General features: G+C 40.1%; 1 protein-coding gene across 3 annotated transcripts; it reads right to left on the reverse strand.

The window, feature by feature from the left end:
* Positions 1 to 1219: 1219 nt before the first annotated feature.
* Positions 1220 to 18345, reverse strand: LOC117812470 (52 kDa repressor of the inhibitor of the protein kinase-like). 3 transcript variants are annotated; one of them, XR_004631226.1, is made up of 11 exons: positions 17944 to 18345; positions 14338 to 14458; positions 11856 to 11963; positions 11724 to 11760; positions 9580 to 11377; positions 9444 to 9474; positions 6795 to 8559; positions 6635 to 6683; positions 4686 to 6484; positions 4551 to 4587; positions 1220 to 3370 (listed from the first exon to the last, which is right to left on the reverse strand). XR_004631226.1 is itself a non-coding variant. In XM_034683215.1 (11 exons), the coding sequence occupies exons 7-11, from the start codon at positions 7203 to 7205 to the stop codon at positions 1836 to 1838; spliced, it is 3831 nt and encodes a 1276-aa protein (XP_034539106.1). In that variant the 5' UTR covers positions 7206 to 8559; positions 9444 to 9474; positions 9580 to 11377; positions 11724 to 11760; positions 11856 to 11963; positions 14338 to 14458; positions 17944 to 18317; the 3' UTR covers positions 1220 to 1835. The 3 variants fall into 3 exon arrangements, 2 of the variants coding, with proteins under 2 accessions (XP_034539106.1, XP_034539107.1); XM_034683215.1 differs by having other exon boundaries at positions 17944 to 18317; XM_034683216.1 differs by lacking the exons at positions 1220 to 3370; positions 4551 to 4587; positions 4686 to 6484; positions 6635 to 6683 and having other exon boundaries at positions 6794 to 8559.
* Between the last annotated feature and the right edge of the window lie 1944 nt (positions 18346 to 20289).

Below are 20289 nucleotides of genomic sequence, written 5' to 3' on the forward strand. Positions count from 1 at the left end.
AGACAGATCCGTTTGCTCAGCAGCTGAGCGGGGACATGGAGATGCTCCTTTCACAGGGAGCTGAACACCAACAATCAGGGCTTTGTCAGGGAGGCATCTGCTGTTACAGCTCACAGGAAGAGGACCTGTCTCTTTAAAAAGTACAATCAGAGGGGCTGTCAGTGCTAGAGATAAGGTGGCTTCATGTCAACACAATGTATGAGTAAAGTTTGGTTTTGAAAGCGTTGAATCCTCTTTCTCCTTAAACTTGTGCGAAATAGTGAAAATAGATCCACTGTTTCAAAAAACTCTGAGTCCCTAGTCATACTGGGATCATGTGTTTTACTTAAACTTCAAAGTGGCTTCTATAAACCCTGGTGTATTGGCGGTATTATGGCAAATAATTGACAAGGAAGGCAGATCAGCCAAACAGCAGACCCACAGACTACACTTGTTCTTAGAAATTACTCATTAACCAAACCACAATGGAAACAATAGAGCCTGAAAGTGATGATTTGCATCTCTGTCACATACCCAGCATTGCAAAGACCTTACACTCTGAGCTAAAACATAATTGTAAAATAAATATTGACCAGGTTTCCAGAGATAACTCTGATTATATGACCTTAGTAACCTGACCTGTGCCCACATCCTTGTTGACCAGTAGGTCTATTATGAAAGACATGTTTTATAAAGTGTTGCCTGGAGGGTGAACTGCCTATTTTCAGTCAGTAATCATTAACACTGGAAACCTGTAGTGCCAAGTCACATAGTTTTATAGGTCACCATTAGTTTCCTGTACCTCTTAATGTAAGTCCAATATGCAGAAGGAAGTATCTTGCTTTGTGATGCAGGTTAGTTTGTGGTTGGGGAGCTGTTATGAGCAGGAATTAAAAGACTATATATGGATGGTAGTTCTACAAGGCTTCCACCTTTTATTTGCTAGAACCACCTGCAAATTATTTTTTTAAGGAAGACTTGACGTGTGTGAAATCTTGTTTTCTGATGGTCAGTCAGAGCTAGCCGAGCAGGGAGTGGAATTTGTATTCTCCAGAGTAGATTGTTCAGCAGCAAACTTAAGCATACTGAGTTCCCCTTTTTAAGAGTGCCACTCCTCAGATTCAGTTATTACTTCTAAGGAAATATTGTGGCGCCACCTTGTGGTATCTCAAAGGCATAACAATATTTAAACCCCACTGATAAGTCTTTAAATCAAGAAATGTAACCCAAAAACAAAACATCTTTTTGGAGCATTTTATTTATTTTTTGACAAATATATATGAAGGTTTTTCCTATCAAGGAAACATTCTTTCAAAGATACGTTTACAGCAAATTCATTCCTGCAAAGAGACAGGAAACATGGGAAATCATCAAGAGACATGATGGAACTAACAATTTCAATTTGTGCCCAGGAAAAAAGGTAAGGGTGCAATTTCATGATTATAGTAATAAATTCATGACAGTGAAACAGAAGTCAGTCAACGCCAATGGGACATCTGTCAACATCTGTGTTATCATGATACATGGGGTGAATTATTGGTTTTGCATCAAGGCACACAAGCATTGAGAACCGTCAGTGGAGCATTGCTTTTTTTTGCCAAGACATTGGTCCCATTGGGCAGTACAGCTGTACAAACTAAGAACAAAAATGAAAATATAACAAAGGGCTTGGTTTGCAGGATAAAAAAAAAAAAAAGAAAATCTCAAAAGAATTTAGATCAATAATGTACACACAGATTAAGTGAGAGCTTGGGACCTCAATTAGAATTGAGAAACATTAGCTCTTAGGTATGGAGGCCATGACATCTCAAATAAATTTCTCAAACCTAAATGCCATGTCGGAAGACCTGCAGCTCCTACAGAGGATGTAGCTCAGTGAGGGACCTTTTTTCCTGCTGTATAAACTCCTGTAAGATTCTCTTCCCCTGCCTGAAGTTGCTCTCTCTCCGTGAAAACGGCAAAATGACCTGAAGTCTGAGGAGAGTCTCAATGTTAACAAAACTTCTGATCTGTGAAGTCTTGAGTGTATCGAGCACAGTTGTCGGGAGATAACCTGCCAGGGGATCCAACCATTTCTCCTTCCAGGACTTCAACTCGGTGTCCAAGGAAGCCTGATCAGGCAAGTCCTCTTTGTACAAGCGGAACACGAGATCACTAAGGATGCTGGTTTCTACTTTGGACATTGCGTAAGGCACAATCTCCAGACACCTCAAGGTATCCAATACCTTTTCTGTGAAGAGGTCGTCGATTTCTGCTATAGAGTGCTGAACAATTTTCGTGCATATAGATTCTTTGTAAAACTCACTCAATGGCTCTAGAAGCACTGGATGCAACATCGTCACATGAAGTCTAGAAGCTAGCACAACGGCTTCCTCAAACCAGGCCTTGTGATGGGTGTCGATATCGCTCAGAAGTTTACCAATGGATGCTCTGAGATCAGGTAAATTATTCACAGCCATCAACATATCTAAGGGTTTGCCCTGGAGAGACTGACTGAGCTTTTTAGTCACACTCAAGGTGTTCTTCAGCACCACTGTTGAGAAGATAAACTCAAAGTTTCTAATCGCATCGAAGAAGTGTGAAGCTTGCTGCTGGTTTGAAGTGCTTACCTCTCCTTTCAGCTCAGCCAAACACAACATGACAGTTTCTAAGATCTCGACCATCACCTCGTGCATGTCATGACTCTTGTCCCAGTTTTTGATCAGCTTGTCCCTCAGCTCATTGCCCCTAGCTTCATCATGCTGGAACACATGAATGATCATGTCTTCCAGTTTGTTCTGGCGTTCAGCATCCTCTGTGAGCCAGTGTAATATTTTACCTATGAGAACTGCGCCGTCTGCTGCTTCTTGAGCAGGAGAGGATTTAGCCAACCATATGTTCAGAGACAAAGCAGAGCTCGACGTTCTCACAGCCTGGGGGTATTTCTGAGCTATGGCTAAACTTACAGCCCTCATCTGAGCCCCTACTTCACCAACACTCAACAACGCCTGCCCTCTGCAGAACTCCATATTCAGCCCCCACTTCTGAGACAGGGCCGTCTCAATAGCATCTGCAAGGACAACTGGGTCTTCAGCAAAAGGTATAAAGGCTAATGTTTCCTCACACTGGATGTCCTCTTTGTTCAGGTACCTGATGCACAATGGGACATAGAGCTCACCATCAATATCAACAGCTTGCTCTGTTATTACTGTGAAGAACTGAGAGTCCCAGAGTTCCTTCAGGATTTGTTCTCGCAGTTGTGGCTCATAGAAAGACATGGCTGTTCTCAGTCCTTGAGCGGCCTCTGGGATCACTTCATTAGCAGCCAATTTCACTTGGCCATCTGCCGGATTCTCCTCCAAACTGGAGGCCTGCAACACTGTTGGTGCCATTGGGTCATCTTCAATGCCTCCTGATTTACAGAGTAAAGAATACATTTTAAAGCCACACAGACAAAAAAAAACACTTTAACACCAGACAAATTACTGGTTATTTGTCATTTCATAGCTTACATTTTGAGATGCCCCATAAAAGTCTTAGGTTAGAATCATTAACCATAAAGAACCTGAGTCTACTTGCATTTTGTAAGATGATCTTTTGTTTTGTGATCTTACGCTGATCATATTACATTGAGCAATATAGCATTGCAAGCTGAAGTCTTAAAACAGACCAGTTGATTAAAATTGATAAAACACTGAATAAAGTAGCTTAAGACAAAAAGTATAACTCATGCACTGATTGGAAAAAAATGCATGCCTGGAGGGTTCTGCAAAGCAAACTGATTTGTTTGTTGATACTCTTATTGTGATAGGTTAGAAATTGTTCTCAGTTCTGCTTTCTTGACCTTTAACAGAGAGCCAAATCATTCAGAGGTTTTCCCCATTGCAGAGCAAACTAACACCACCACATGAAGAGTTAAAAAGCCACATACAACAGTTCATGATTAAATAATCCCCAGTTTTGTGGCTGCAAGCTGAGCTGCAAGGACTCAAATGCAAGAGTAGGCGGGAGTCCTCGATTTGGTTTAATGATTAAGTTAAAACCCACAGAGACTTGACTTAAAACACTACGCTTTTTTTTTTTTTACACATGCTCTGGAACATTTTCTCAGAAGGTACAATATGATGTAGTTGTAGTCTGATGGGAAGATGTTTTTTGCCTTTATATTAATGCAACATGTTAACATATTCACAATATCAAATTATGAAGGAAAAGGCCAGACTGGCATGAAAACAGAGCATGAAGCAGCTTCATTACATGCACTAAGATTGCACTGGTACCATGACATAAACATCATGAACCCTGCCCACTGACTCGCTGAAAATGTTCATGACTTTCTCTGCTGGGTTCAAACATTGACTCCCCTTTACTTGTTGGTAAAACATTTAGGGGGCTGAATGAAAAAAATCCAGAAAAAGTCGGAGTGAAATGTTCCATTTACGCCGACAGATGCAGCTCACCCCAAAATTTGGTACAGTTTCAGTGTGGGCTACATGCATAAAAAATACTGCTGAGGTTGTGTTTTACAAGTTATGCATGGGAGTCGTGTAGGTGAGTATATGTGTATGATGAAGGACCATGAAAGCACTTACCCGTGACCAGCCTGAGTCTTTGTAAAGTTTCCATCACCTACGAAAAATATGACAATTATTAGGAAGGCCGCTAAAATGCCACAATAAAGTTTTCCTGCAAAGCATGGTGATAAGATAATCAATTTTAAGTTTTACCTGGAAAAGGCATGGACAGCTTTCTGGATCAATGGCCGTACAGTGGTCAATGACCTCTGGCAGTCTTTGCAGTGTTGAGCAGTGAGAGAGGAGCATCACATGATCCATTCTGCTGCCTTTGCATACAGTATTTTTCAAAAGATCCCTCAAGGAATTCAAAGTGGTCTTCATCAGGTCACACTCCATACTAACACTAGGCAGGACAGCCACTAGCCTGAGCAGCAAGGAAACGGTGGGGTGGCTCTTTGACTCAGGATGAACAAGCGTTTCAGAGATAGATGATGGAGGAGCAACATCTTGGTATTTCTCTTGCCAAACAGAAGCCCAGGCGTTGATTTCCTGCTCTGCTGCTTCAGGGTCAGGGACATCTGTAAGGTAGAGGCTGAATGGCTTGTCTGTGGACTCTGACAAAACGGGTTGTGGATTACACGAGGGCAGCAATGACAGGACTGAGAGGGCCTTCAAGTGGCCATCTGAGAAGCTGTACTTCATTTCATCAATGAGACTTTTGAGGAGAGGAACACTTAGGGTTTCTCTGTAGTATATCTCAGGAGAATCATAGCTGTTGGCTTCCTCTGAGAAGCACACTTGTTCAGGAGCAACCCTGGTTGCGAGTTGGAACGCTTGCTCAAACCAAGTGGAGTGGACTGTGCTCACGTTTTCTAACATTTTGTTGAGAGTCTCTATGATAGAGGGGATTTTTTCCACTTCACAGAGAATATCAGCAGGGTTTCCACAGCGGAAGACAGTGCTACAGTTACGAAGGGGAGAACAAGCATTCTTTAAAATCACAAGGGTGACAATGAAATCCATATTTCTCAGAGCAGTGGAGAGCACTTGTGCATGCATGGACTTGACACCTATGGTACTAGAGCTGACAGCATCCAGGCAGCTGAGGATGCCCTCTAATGTGTCTGCAAGTATATCAAAGAAGTCCTCTCTCTTTTTCCACCTTGAGCAACATGTTTCTGGTATTTCCTCCAGGGCCTCTCTCGGCATATTCAAAAGCCCATCGACAGCCTGTGCGAGCTGCCCCTCCAGACAAGGGGACTCATCAAAGAATAGCAGCAGGTCTTCTGTGATAGCCAACATTTTTGCTACTGAAGGGCAAGGCACACTTCCTGACAGCCAGTGGGCAAGACCGCAAGACTCACTAGGCGTCGCGACAGAGAGCGGGTAGCTCTCGAGGAAATCCAGGGACATTTTCTTCAGGCTTTTATAACCAGAGCCTAAGTGCATGAATGCTTGTCCACGACACTGAGACATGGGTAAGCCCCAGTCTTCAGTGAGGATCTTTGCCAGGCGTTTTGCTTGTGTGTCAACATGACTGCTTTCACTGAATGGTAAGAAACCCATGAGCTCTACTTTGGGAGCAGATTCTCCAACATATCTGACAAAAACAGGTAGGTGTGTCTTGTCAGCCATTCTGATTGGTTTGTCAGTGATGAGCGAGAAGAATGGGGATTCTTGAATTTCTCTGAGGATGACATCTCGGATTCCATTTATGAAGAGGTTCAACACTTCATCATCACCTAGAGAAGGTGTGCATTTGCTCTCCCTTTCAAACCAGTGACACATGCTCAGCTCCTGGTTGAAGAGATCTTTGTCCTCATCTGAGAGGTCAAAGAGGCTGCACTTCTTTTTCCCCAATACTGCAGCCTGTCTGAACACTGTTGCCAAGCTTCGACGATTGTCTCCTACATGCCCGTTTTCATCTGCTGGTTTCATGTCTTGGATCTCAGTATTGTGTGAAGATTGCTGAGTGATGGGCTCTTCATATTCTTCTTTGACACAAACAACTAAATAAATGAGGAATAAAAAAACAGAGGTTATAAGAAACATCCAAATAATAGGGAAACACTGCTTCTGATCACTAAGTATGAACAATAAAGAAGTGATGTACTCTTACAGGATAAATGAGATAAAAAAAATATTTTGAACATTCATACCTTCCATATTATTTTCGGAGTTCTTGTTGAGACTTTTTGATTCTTTTTCCTGTAAATATATCCACATAGATAAAAATTAGCCTTACATGCAATAAATAAAAGAATAAACCTCAAATGTAACACTTTTCATACAGTTGTATTAAAGAATACAATTACATACCAGACAGATACCCTCCAAGGCTTGAGGGGTAACCTTCAAACACTGGGTCACCATGTGGTCTAGGTCTCTGTTGAAGTCCGTCCCCACCTGAAGCAAAGCTAAGCACGGGGACCTATCTTTGGGATTCGTGGTTCTCAGGTACTCTTGAAACTTCTTGTGGCGCATAACGACACCACAATCCTCGAGTGCTGTGCTGGGTAGCACAGACATGATCCTCAGAAGGACATTGATGTTCCCGAAGTACTGCATGAGTGGCAGACGCAGCGTGTGGAAGATAGAGCTTGGGATGGTAACAGATGCAACTTTGGTCTTCCACGTTACTCTCCAGCAGCACAGCTCAGTGAAGAAATTGTCAGCATCAGGGAGATCCCTGCTGTAGAGGGGTGGCTTTGTCTTCAAACTCTCAAACATGTAACTCACTGTGACTGAGCAAGGAACAAGGGAGAGGAAGTTTAGCGCTTCTTTGTGGTCCTCTGAAAAATGATCCTTCACTGCACTGATGAGGTTATCCACAAGGGGCACACTTAATGCATCTTTGTAAAACCAACTGGCTTGATCATGCCGTCTCTTGGCATTGCGTTTTCAGGCACTTCAATCTGCACTCTTAGACTCTGTGCAATTGCACAGGCCTCATCAAACCAGTTCTGGTGAAACACTTTCATGTTGGTTTTTACTCTGTTCAGAGTGGCCACGATGCCGCTGATTTGGCAAAGTTGGGATGCAGCACTGAGGTGGTCCTTCTGAAGACCTGCACTCAGCTCTCTGGTGAAAGAGGATGCATTCTTGAGTATCACCATTGCAATGATGAAATCAAACTCCATCACCTTGCGGAGGAGTGCCCCGGCTTGTTCGGACACAAAGGCCTTCCATCTCTGTGGGTTGTTTTTGATTTTCTCCAAACATTCGACTAGTGGCTCAAGCATCTGCACAAACACCTCATAAGAATCATGCTTCTCTTGCCAAAGGGAGCAGAACGTCCCCTGTAATTCTTGTACCTTTTCATAGCTCTCTCTCAGGCCAAAGTCTATTACATGGTCTAGTTGTTTCTGTAGAGTGACACTGCTGCCAAAAAACATTAGAACATCTTCAAATATATCCAAGGCTCTTTTAACAGCAGGCACCGGGATGGATTTTGACCACCATGTGTTAAAAGAGTATGAAGAGCAGTGTGTGCTTATGGCAAGAGGATGCTTCTCCTGGACTTTGCAAGCAAAGGCTTTCAGCTTGTAGGATACATCACCTGAGCCCAGGTATGCTTGACCTCTACAATTATTCAGATCCAGACGCCACTCGACAGTGACTATTTCGTGGAGACGCTGGACCATGGAATCGCAATCAAGATCTGCCTCAAGGAATCCCATCAACTCTAGTCGCATGACATCAAAACTGTCCACAAACTTGAGAAAAAGTGGCAGATAATCTTTCTCCCCAAACCTCACCACACGGTCGATGAACAAGGAAAAGAACGAATTCCCTACTTCTGTCAGGATTCCCTCCCTGACAGCATTTTCACACACAGTGAGAACTTCCTTCATTTCAGACTTGGTCACATACTCGACTTCTCCATCCTGAGCAGAGGTGTCTGTACGATGTCTGCTTTGACTGTTGTATGCAGCCACAACTGCAGCCTGCAAAGCAGATTTAAGAGCATCTCTGTCAGTCTCAGCGCATTTCATCTCCACAAGCCTTTCAGCGTCCATCTCCAGGTTTATGATTTGTAATTCTTCCTCAGTGTCTTTTTCAGCATGGTTCCCATGAGATGTCACTGAAATAAGAGGTGGGAAGTACATTAAGTAAAGATAGTTTGCATGAAAAGGTTGCACTTTAACAAAAAACAGTATTGGCCTAGCTTTTACATTTTTTTTGTCTGACAGTCATTTCATTTGAAAACATTTATATTAAATAAGCACCCAACCTGTAGGGGACAATGGGGTTGGTTAGCACACTTGTTATATCTCGCCACCAGGGGGCACTGTCTCTCAAATTGGGGTATGGACATTTCCAGAATTAGGATCAGAGCTCACCTACATAGTCTTCTCTGGAGTAAGACAGCTGAACTTGAGGTGAGAGGACTTTTTGTGTTTTTCATGTCAAATTGTAAATATTCAGCTCCTCAGTATTTTTCTTCTAGGCTTTTAAACGATGGGTTTATAACAAAACAAGTGTTACCCTTACAAAGTGTGAGGGGAAAGCTATAGTTTAGATTTTTATTAGCTAGCTAACTAGTTGTTAGATGGTTGTTAAACTTGATGCTAGCAAAAAAATCCAGTTGGGGTTGGTCGTCACATTCTCTTTGGGGTTGGTTGTCACATGTAACAACCAACCCCTATGTTGGCAAAATCATGCATGGCGAAATGAGATGGAGTGTGCAGACCCTACATTTGCCAACCCCATCCCCATGATGGGGTTGGTTGTCACAATGTGTCAGAGTGTCTTTGATAGTTAATTGCCTATTTGTTACAATGAGTTGGAAAATGAGAGGGATACACATTTCAAGCCAACACATTAAGCTTCAATTTAATGTAGGAATGACTAATGAAAGATGTTTTGATGATGAGCAACCATCAAAACAGTAAAAAGTGGGACAACCAACCCCCCTCTCCCCTACTTTCTTAAAATGCTAAATAAATAATTCAAAAGTCATTTCACCTTGGGAAGGCTTCTCCTTTGTGTCGTCATCCTGTAACACATGCAAAGATGATGTAATGTCAGGTTAAGTTGCTGTTTTATCACGTTGGCAGGAACATTTAACTTAAATATAATTATGTAAAGACACTCCACTCACCATGTGCAGCAACTGCAGGATTCTGGATGTTTCTCGACATATGACTCAACCATGTGTTCAACATTAAAGTGCACATCTTGGTTCACGTAGACATATGCCATTCTGCACTGTCTTTGGTCCGCTGGTGTGGCTGTCAGGTAAGCATGGCACCTTTCCAGCACCATATGGTATTGGCCATACACATCTGCCTCTGCATTTACACATGGTACAGTGCCCAACACCCTCAGCAAGCTCTGCACATTTGGGTAAAAACCGATGTCTGGGATCTTGAGCGTAGCAAAAACCGTAGTTGGTAGGATTCTTCGCTTGCTTGCGTGCCTCCACTTCACTTCCCAACAACCAAGCTCTTCGTAGAACGTGTCAGGCCTTGCAAGGTTGTTTAGATTGGCATCTGCCACTTTATCCCTGCGAATGCTGAAATTGTGGTCAGCCATGTATGATGGCACAAGTGAAAGCCATCTGAGAATCCTCACCATCTCTGTGCTAAACACTCTCTTTACCTCTGAGACTAGATACTGAAGGATTGGCCGGCCCAGAGTTTCTCTGTATAGGTCCTCCAGTGGTGTTTCAGCTGTGTCTCCCTGGTCAATCTCTGGTTTGGTGACCTCCACTCCCAGCTTCTTTGCTCTCCCCACTGCGTCAGAAAACCACTTCCTGTTGAGTATTGCAAGCTCCTGTTGGTATTTGCTTACCAGCTTTAAGGCATTGGAGATTGTGTACTGCAAGGTACTGCTGATGCTGATTATTCCCCTGAGACTTGAGTTGAGGATGCTCACACAACAGAGGGTGTTCTTCAGAACAACAAGGGTGATGATGAAATTGAAATTCTTCAATATTGGCTTGAGCTTGGCCATCTGTTCAGCAGTATCCTCATCTACCTTTGAAATCATCTCATTGATGCAATTCAGGAATGGCTCCAGGATATCTAACATAGTCTGAAAAGCATCAGTCCCATATTCCCAGTTCTCACCAAGAGCTGCCTTTACTCTGTCTGCTTCCCCTTTAATGTGCCCGTATGTCATCTGGATATTTCCCTCCAACCTTTTGTACAGCTCTGGTGTTCTCCTGAGTAACGAGGCCACTTCCTCTACAGTGTCTGCAACCTTCTGAATAGAGGGCACTGGCATGCAGCGGATAATCCATATGTTGAAGGCATATGGGTCACTCGGTGACAGGACCACTTGTGGAAACTCTTGCAGAATCCTGCAAGTGAGGTCTCGCATCTTCTGACACATGCTTCCTGTAACCACATACGTCAGTCCCCTGCAGTGCTCCATCCTCAGCCCCCACTTGTTTCTCAGCTCTGCTAGCAGCATGTAAAACAGATTTTCTGCATCCATTTCGCATGGCAAGAACCCAATGAGATGTTTCTGTGGGAACCCATCCACTGTGACAGACCTGACAAAAACCGGAATCTGCTCCTTTCCCTCTATGCTCGTCACATCCTGAAGCAGAATGGAGAAGAATCGAGCCAGTCTGAGGCTGTTCTTGATCGCCTCACGCATGAAGTCTTCACCGTACTGAAGGATTTCTTTCTTGTCAACTTTCTCCACACAGATTCGATTGAGAGTCTGCTGACCTCTGGCACTTCCGATTGGCTCATCAGCGTTGATGTTTTCACCATTGATGCTGAATCCAGTCAATGCCAGGATTTCCTTGAAATATACTTTCAGAGTCTCTTTTGCTTTGGAGCCGGCTACATCCTCTGGGGTTTGGTTTTCATTCTGCTGTATAGGCGTTGCACTGTTCTCTCCAGAGTCCCTTGTCTCCAATGCCACCCTTGTTGTTTCTCTGTTTTCTAAGTTAAAAAGGAAAAGGTACAGATCATTTTAAAAAGGCTAATGAAATAAGCAGATTGATATTTATAGTGAGAGCAAATGCAATTAAATGGTGGCTAAAACTCAAGAAGGTGAGTTATTTTGTTACTTGCTAACGTGCATTGATCAAAACTGAGGTCAGATTAGATTCTGGAGATAAGTCTATGAAGGCAGGACACGACATCAAAAGCCAGCTGTTGAAGCCACAGTGAAATGTTTAACATGATGGCAGACAAGCACCAGAGACCAGTGCCATTATTAACCAATGCTTGCTAGGGATTGGAAAAAAGTAATAGTTTCAAGATTAAATAAAAGCAGTGACTGTACCTTTTGTTTTCTTCACAGAAGAAGCTCCCTCTTCCGACTGGTCGGATGGAAAGGAGAATCACAGGTAAAGGTTTTAGTGTTTAAAAGTGTCATACAGAAATGCAGAAGAGTAGTTTTAAAAAGGACGCTCACATGATCATGGGCTCGTTTCCTGTTGTAGGCTGGCTGATTATTCACAGGCGCTGTAAAGTCAAACATTGTTGGAACAGCATCCTCCCTTAAAACACAACTGGAGTCGCTCTGAATAAATACAAAAATAAGAAAGAAAGAAAGAAAGAAAGATGTTTATTAATCTCTTTATTATTCCACAAAACATTTTTTTTAAACAGTGAAAAGTTTGCACACAGAGAATTACTGCAAAAACTAACCACTACTGATTTTTCTATATTTTGTTTGAATATTTAATAAACCTTTAATATCTTATTTTAAAAAACAAACACACAAACAAAAAAAAGGAATAACTTTGAGTGATTTCATAATAAAATGTCTGTTTTTGCAGAAACAGTCAATATGACTTTACAACAATTTGTACAACCAGTAAGTCTGAATGGTTATTCTGTTCTGACCCTGTATATGGTTGGAGTTGTTGCAACTCTGGGATTTTATTTAGGCTGCCAGCAAGGGTAAGGCTTACTTCATAACTAAAGGATAATGTGTAGTCGGTAGGGGTGGGCAATATGGCCTCAAAATGTTCACGTGGTGTGCACATCGCCTTTATTTTGACAGAGTAAGGAGTTGTTTTAAGTTCCTGCAGCTGAAAACATTCCTAGTGTGGCCTTTTCAAAATAAAGGCACTCCAACATTATAAATTAGGACTTTTATTGTGAAGAACTGTTGGAAATAGCGTGTTCATCAACCAAAAGCTGCATTCAGCTGTTTTAAAGAGTCAACGGTAAGCCAGCAAAAAGACTGTGAAACGAAAATGGTTGCAACCCAATCCTCCAACAGACACTGAGTGGATAGAAATCAAGTCTAGTATTGAAGATATGGAAAGAATGACTTACTCACTAAACCTAAGAGTAGAAAAATGTTTGCATTACTGGGAAAAATGGACTGTGTACGTAGCATTGAGGGATTAATAAGCCATTACTGCATGAACTGACTTTATTTCCACTATTTTAACAAGGATGTATAGATGACCTACTGTTTCTGTTTCACTGAGCTGTGCTGTCTAACTATGCCTGTTTACAAAAATAAAGTATAAAAAAATAAATAAAGAGTCAACGGTAGCTCCTTCAACTATGAGTCACAGCCACAGCCTGCTTCTTTTAACCATCACCGTTAAAGATGAACAGGTCTTCAGTTAAAACACCTTTAAGCAGGTAGAACTGATATAAAGGAGAGGTTACTCCCTGCTGTGCTTGTGTCAACTCAAATGGAGTGGAGCCATTCCAGCACACATCCAATGTTAAAGCCGCAGACAGACCCAAAAAGAGTCAACGAAGTGAAGACATGCACTTAATGCTACTGATATCAGCTGACATCAGATTTAGAGAGCAGAGAGGTAAGTTTACCTGATGACTGAACCACTATGCTCTTTCACTGTAAACATTAACATCAGCTTTGACACAGAGAGGAGGCAGAGCTCTTTGATCAGCGAGCATGTTGGTCTGCCTGGCTCTGTTCTGTAGCGTCATACTTCATCTAGTCTTTAAATCAATTATGCTGCCATATGACACTTTTGTATCACATCAAAATGTGTACCAGTATTACTGTGGACGGCATGATGTGGCACAGCTCTAATAGTCGGTTCTTTTTTAAGGCAGACTGGAACCCTGCCAGGGTGAGCATGATGTCTCATCCTAAAGGATTCTTTAAATCTATAATTTGATTTGACTTTTAGTTCAGGGGTTTGGAGTCAGAAGATTTATATATTTATTTTTAGTTATAACATAATATATATATTATGTATAGTAATGTTTTGCCTTTACTGATAGGAAAGCTGACAGACTGATAGATAATCAACGCAGAAAATCCAGCCTGGCAAAGCAAGCGTATCTCTGCATACCAGCAACACTGGTTCCTCTTGAGTGTGTGTTCTACAGTCAGACTGATAGTGACCCAGTTGCGCTCTCGACAGACATCCTAACACGTGGACATCCTTATTTTGTCTCAGTGAGAACAAATAGGCAGAAGACTGGAGACTGAGTCTAATGTATTTTTCTGTTCAGACCTCTTGTTGGAGAAATTCCATATATAGTAACTTGAGCCTTTCTCTATCTGACTATATGTTAATATTCAGGGTGTTAGGCAGCTTTGTACGGCTGTATGTTCTACAGCTATGTAATACTGTTTGCTATATGCATTATGTTGCTGTGTAAAATATATGATTAAGGGAAAACAACACCTTTGGTATTGCTTTTGTCGCAGGAAACAGCTATGTTTTTCTCCCTGACTAATTGATAATTGATCATTAACATTTCCAAATATCGATTACAGACAATACTTACAATTTGCATCCTAGTCATTACCCATTACCATGTGATATATTTGCCTAACAGTAATGCTATAACCGTACAATAATGGCAGAGTGTCCATTCACAGAATGACAGTTCTTCTTTTCTAAAAACAACAGCACACTCTGAGGAAAATGGGCTTGAGTTTTGTGTCTTACCTGCTGAGAGATCACAGAGGGCTCAAAGTGCTTTGCACAAAGTCTGTACTCTTCATGCAACCGTTCAGGAGGTTCTGCCACCAAATCCTGTCGATGACAGTTTTCCAACCATTGTTTGCATCTGAAAAGAGAGGGAGGTGCAGAGAGGACTTAATTGATGGGCCCACATCCATATAACTTAAACAGGCATCAGGCCAAATCATTTAATCAGATATAATGAAATGGCACTGCATTAAAATACAACTTGACAAACAGACAGAAGCTCTATGAGGGTTATGACATGGTTCAAGAGTTTAACAGGGATGTTTAACAAGCGCTCACGTCTGCAACAATTAAATCACTTTGATGCATCTACGGACACAAATAAAATACAAGCAAGCCACAGCACCACTTTTGATTAAAGGAGAGAACAAAGTTATATCTGTCTATTGACTAAAGCCTCCTTTTACCATTTTACATCAGCTCTTTTGTTTCCGTGTAATTTAAATTATATTTTTCAGCTAACTTTCTTAAAGCATTAACAGAATGAGGGTGGATGGATTTGTTCCCCCCAAGGTAAATTAGATTTCCTTGTCTGAATTAGACCCAATATCATTCAAGTGCTATATTAAAATCAACAGTAACAAATTAAGAGAAATGCAGAGATGGACAAAAAATATTTATTTCTTGTTTTTCTCTTTCCTCTGGCTTGGTGGCTGCGATTATCGAACAGAGATGTAGAGGTGAAATTCAGTCACCTGAAGTGCAGCTCTCATTCAATTTTGTCATACAGTTGTGAAACTGATACTAAATAAACTGTAATGACAAATAAAACCCCTATAATCAGTCCCACCAGCATCTCAGAAAATAAACATGTTCAGTTAAGGGGTACTACATATGTTTTTTATATGTGTTCTGTCAGTTCTACAGGTTTTTTGTATTTGTAATTGTAGTGGCTATTTTACTTTGTCAATTTACAAATAACAAAGCCCCAAATCAAAGCGGCCACGGGCAAAGGGAGAGTGGATCGTTGTAAATGTCTAGCCAAAAATGCAGTGTCTTTGGTGTTTTATAAACATAAAGGCGTCTTACAAACAATCGTGCTCTCGCCTATCCCAGTAAAAAAAAACACTCATCTTCTCTGCTATCTGCCCTTCCTATCTTACCTGTTCGTCTATATACACGTCACCCAGTGCAAAACTATCAACCTACCAAAGTGAGTACTGAAATATATTAATGACACCTAAGGCATCAAACTTAATCCTATCTTTACCTTAAATGAAATAACAATAAATTAGCAAAATGATAAAATATATGAAATGATGGAAATAGCTCAAATAGTAATTAACTTTTGAACATTTTTAAATTCAAATGTAAATAGTTTTAAAATTAAAGTTGAATTTTAAAATGAGCTCGCTTTATAGTTTAGGGTTTTATTCAGTTAATCATTTTTAATAACTTCTGTGTTATCATAAACTAAGTGAATTTCCAAAGATATGTTCCAGGGTTTTAGAGAAAAACAAGAACAAAGTCAAGTAAGAGGTTCCTGTAGTGAGAGGGTTGTACAGTGAGCAGAACTTGCCTCATACTGAAGGGGTTCCTCCCCCATAAAAAAACATTCAACATACATTTTACAGCTTATTTTATGCTGACTGAACTTTTATTTATTTTGACACCAATATGGATCTGTTTTTTTTTTTTTTACAATAACATTAACACTGAAAATAGTCCAGTACAACAACCTTTACTACGCTGAGTACATATTAGCTATTAACTATGGCCTTCTTATAGTGAACCCGTTATTATTACTCACTTTAAACTTCATATTTCTTCGACTCTGCTTACTTCACTGTTATTGCTCACATTAAAGTTAACACTTTCACTTATGGGGAAGCAAAACCAGGTGAACAGGTCTGCATGAATCAGCACCGCACCTAATGAGATTTGGCTTGTACTATCAGTAAGTCATTTATCAGTCCCTAAACACTGCCTTATCCCACATCATGCTTTGTTCAGTGTTCACTCTGGTGCTACCTTCAGTTTCTAGATATCACAGTGGTAGTCTACATTGTTTGTGTCTTTAACCTCTCCTTCCTTCTCAATGGTTCTCTCCTGTTTTCTTCCCCCTCCACTGTAAACACACTGCAGCACCCAGGACTTCGTTTTGCAGTTAGTCCACCAGAGTCTGCTATTAGAGCTGTATCTATAGCAACAGTGCGCTGTTGAGAAGTAACAGACCATTTCTGTGGAGTATTGACTAACAGGAATCAATCATTCAACATAGCTATGTAACAATATTAAAGTAATACAACATATTGAGGAGTACAATCAAAGGATCAGCAGGGAAGAGTTTAGAAATGTTAATATTATCCCTGGTGAACAATCACACTGTACTGTAAACCGCTAAAGACTCCTGTGATACTTCACATACATGTGCAATACTTGGATTTCCGGTGCAATACCTCAATATCCATGTGCAATATTGTAAATTATTCCATAACATATCTTATAAGAAAATCAGACTTGCAGAATCAGTCCCGCATTTTATTTGACTACTCAAGACAAACTTTTGACATAAAGCTTTTATTTTGTGAATTTATTTTAATCTTTAACTTTGTATCTCTGCTTTTACTGTCTGTTTGTTTTTATTGCTTCATTGCCTTTATTGTGTTTTTATTATTTTTGTGAAGCACTTTGTTACCTGTATTGAAAAGTGCTATACAAATAAAGGCATTATTATTATTATTATTATTATTATTATTATTATTATTATTATATTCATCCACTACATGTGCACTCTGGCTTAGGCAAATTTAACTTATTTCATGTCTTTAAAAGTACTTATATACCTTTCTTTGTACAGATAGTATTTTTATTTAGAATATTTGTTTTAGTGTTTAGGTTTATATATTTATTGTCCTTACTGTCTTGTTGACCTGTTTTCCATTCACCACGTCAAGTTCCATGTGTATGCGAGCTCACTTGGCAATAGAGCTTTCTTGAATCTTGAATCTGATGTATAGCTATTAAATATGTTAAGGCTTTTTGGTTTGATGAGTGTTGAATAGTTTTCTTAAATTGTAGTATCTTTTATTTTACAAAAAAAAAAAGAGTGAACGGTTTTCTTTATTAAATGTATTATAATAACACTTATATTGTAGGCTGTCAAAATTGGAAAAACAATAAAGGGATTACATTTTTAAAGTATTTGCATTAAAAAGCTGCAGTTCTGGGACAACAACAAAACAGGTGTATAGTTGTTTCAGTCCCCATGATCGTTTCCACTGTATCGAGACGGGAGGTGTCGTGGACTGATTTAAAACATGGCAAGAAAAAGTTTTGAATCCTCGTTTATTTCAGTAATTTAAGTCGAAGTCCTCGTTTGATAAAGTTATTGTGTATATATTAAACCACAGAGAGGTGATTTGACTTTGAATGAAAGAAAGGATCAGATTTCACTCGGACTTTTCTTCACTAACGTTAGTCTGCGCCATTTTCCACAGTTGTGTCACTGTTAGCCAACATGATGTGAAGCTAACGCTAACACTGGGAAGCTAACATATTCATTTTGCATGCTAAGTGGCTCTACTTTGACCCTTTTCTCAATGAAAGAAGAGCAGCTCTTACCGTTCCGGGTCCAAAGGAAAGCTGAACAGTGCAGTGGAGTCAGTTGAATCTCCTCGCTGGTAATCACAGTTCTCTGCAGCGCAGGAGTCAGTCATTTTGAACTGCAATGAAGCTAGCTAGCTAGCCACTTAGCTAGCCTAGCAAGCCTACTAAGAGCAAACCTGCAGGAGAGTCTACAGAGTCATGCCTCGGGCAGGAGCTGCAGCCGACGCACTCTAGTTTCAACGTTATTGTCACTTATTATTGTCCTTTTGGCAAACTAAGAACCTACTATTTCCATGCTTTGAAAAGTTGATGTTCCTTGCTGAGCCAAGACTCGCCGAAAGCGTGTTATCCCATCAACCAGGAACTGGACAGTGTAGTAGAAAATGTCCACCAGCAGAGGGCATAGTGGCACCACCAGGCCTGACCAAAGAGTGTCACTGTCAAGAGAATTCACAGCCTTCATTATAACAAAGCAGCGAGTGCCAAACAATACACATATCAGCTAGGGAAGACACAGGTGTGGAAGAGTATGGGGGCAAGACTTTGGGGAATTATATATAACATCATCTACAGGCGAATAAGAACTGTTTTATTTTCCACCACCTGGAAAAACAGTTTTTATCTCAGAGCAATAAGTGCACTAAATGCCATGTAATGCAATATAAAATGGGACTGTGTAATCTTCCTGTTCACTGAACGCCTGCCTGTTGAAAGCTGGATGTGTCTCGTGTTTTTATTTATCTTTATTTATTTATGTTTGTCCACTGTTTTTATGTTTTTTTATTTCCTTTTACTACTGTTCTTTTACGCATATTTTGCACTGAAATGGGTTGCACCTCAATTTCGTTGCACAATGGACAATGACAATAAAGATCTATTCTATTCTATTCTATTCTACTCTATTCTATTCTATTCTGAAAGTTCGACTCCATAATTGACGTTTAACTCCATTTCCAAAATGCGGATCAATATTATAAAATATCCTTCCTGTCCATTTTTACTTATGATTAAACATGTAAATCCCATTATGAAGGGGTTTGTTAGACATTATATATTGTATGATATGAATGTAAGCGTCTGCACACGTCAATGGGCTACAGGTCTAATCTTGTTCTGACTCAATACTCTCTGATTTGAATTTCAGCTTCCTTGTTTTCACACTTAGTAAAGCAGATTTAATTCATGTCGTTATTATGCAACACCTTAAATAAACTCTTCAAATCTTTCTGATGCAATATCCTTACTCACATCCAGCACTTCCCTTTTTGCATGAACCATTAATTTAAATATGCAAACATGTGTCTTGGCTAAAAAGAACAATGAGTACTGTAACTTCGAGTACAGTGAAGAAATATTGTGCAGTCACCTAACGACTTGTCATTTCTAAACAAAAACGAAAAAGACTATAATAATGTAGATAGAAATACATTATAGGGTTTTTTCTGCCTGTTAGTTTAATTGTGGAATTAAGTGACCATATAAATATGAAATTTATTAATGATAAGTTGGATTTTTCTTGTCATCAAAACTGATGAACATTAATATCATGTCACCTTTTATTACAGTTGTTCCTTACCAACCATGATCATCAAAATGTGCACACCACTGGGGCATTCTATTAAATTCAAGAAATACATTTGCAGTCACTTTTATGGGCCTTCGATTCACTGTCACTTTTGTTTTCTCTCTTCTGTCTCTTCTTTTTCCCCCTCACCATGTTGTCTGCCTTCACTTGCATGAAATTAAAGTCTTGTGAGCCAGTAGTCCAGATGGTGGTGCTATTGTACTTTAAGTTGAGAATGTAGAAAATGCATCACTAATCCGTTGGATGTGCTACTGCATTGTAGACTCTGTGGAAAGGTGTTTAATTGCTTATTCAAAAACTGTAAAATGTATTCAAGCTCTGTCCTTTCAAAAATCAACTCCTGCTGCTGCCAACTACTGTACAATTCCCAACCTTCCTGGAACTAAATTAATATAAGTAAATAAATAAAAACACAAGTGTGTGTGACAAAAAAAAAAGGTATACTTAAAATTTCAGACATATTTTAAGAACTTCAGTCATCCATTCCGTTTTTTCGTTGTTTTTTTTTTGGGCTTGTCTGTGCCTTTAATTTGACAGGACAGCTTCACAGAAAGACAGGAATGATGGGGAGAGAGAGGGGATGACAACCCAGAAATGATGTTGCTACAGAACAGCCCTTGTACCATGCGACACCTGCTTTACCAACTGAGCTAAGCCAGAACCCCAATCCACACATTGATTGACAATTTTAATATGGCTTCATCATACAAAAGAAGATAATGCAAACATGTTTAAATTGTATTATAAAATACAAAAGTTCTCTAACAATTAACGCA

This window comes from Notolabrus celidotus, chromosome 5 (genome assembly GCF_009762535.1).
Source record: "Notolabrus celidotus isolate fNotCel1 chromosome 5, fNotCel1.pri, whole genome shotgun sequence".
Classification (NCBI taxonomy): Eukaryota; Metazoa; Chordata; class Actinopteri; order Labriformes; family Labridae; genus Notolabrus; species Notolabrus celidotus.

Coding starts and splice junctions, on each gene's coding strand:
- LOC117812470 (XM_034683215.1), bottom strand. CDS start 7,205: ATGTTTGAGAGTTTGAAGACAAAGCCACCCCTCTACAGCAGGGATCTC. Junction 4,588..4,685: donor GCTGTCCATGCCTTTTCCAG/GTAAAACTTAAA, acceptor TATTTTTCGTAG/GTGATGGAAACTTTACAAAG. Junction 3,371..4,550: donor AAGACTCAGGCTGGTCACGG/GTAAGTGCTTTC, acceptor TCTGTAAATCAG/GAGGCATTGAAGATGACCCA.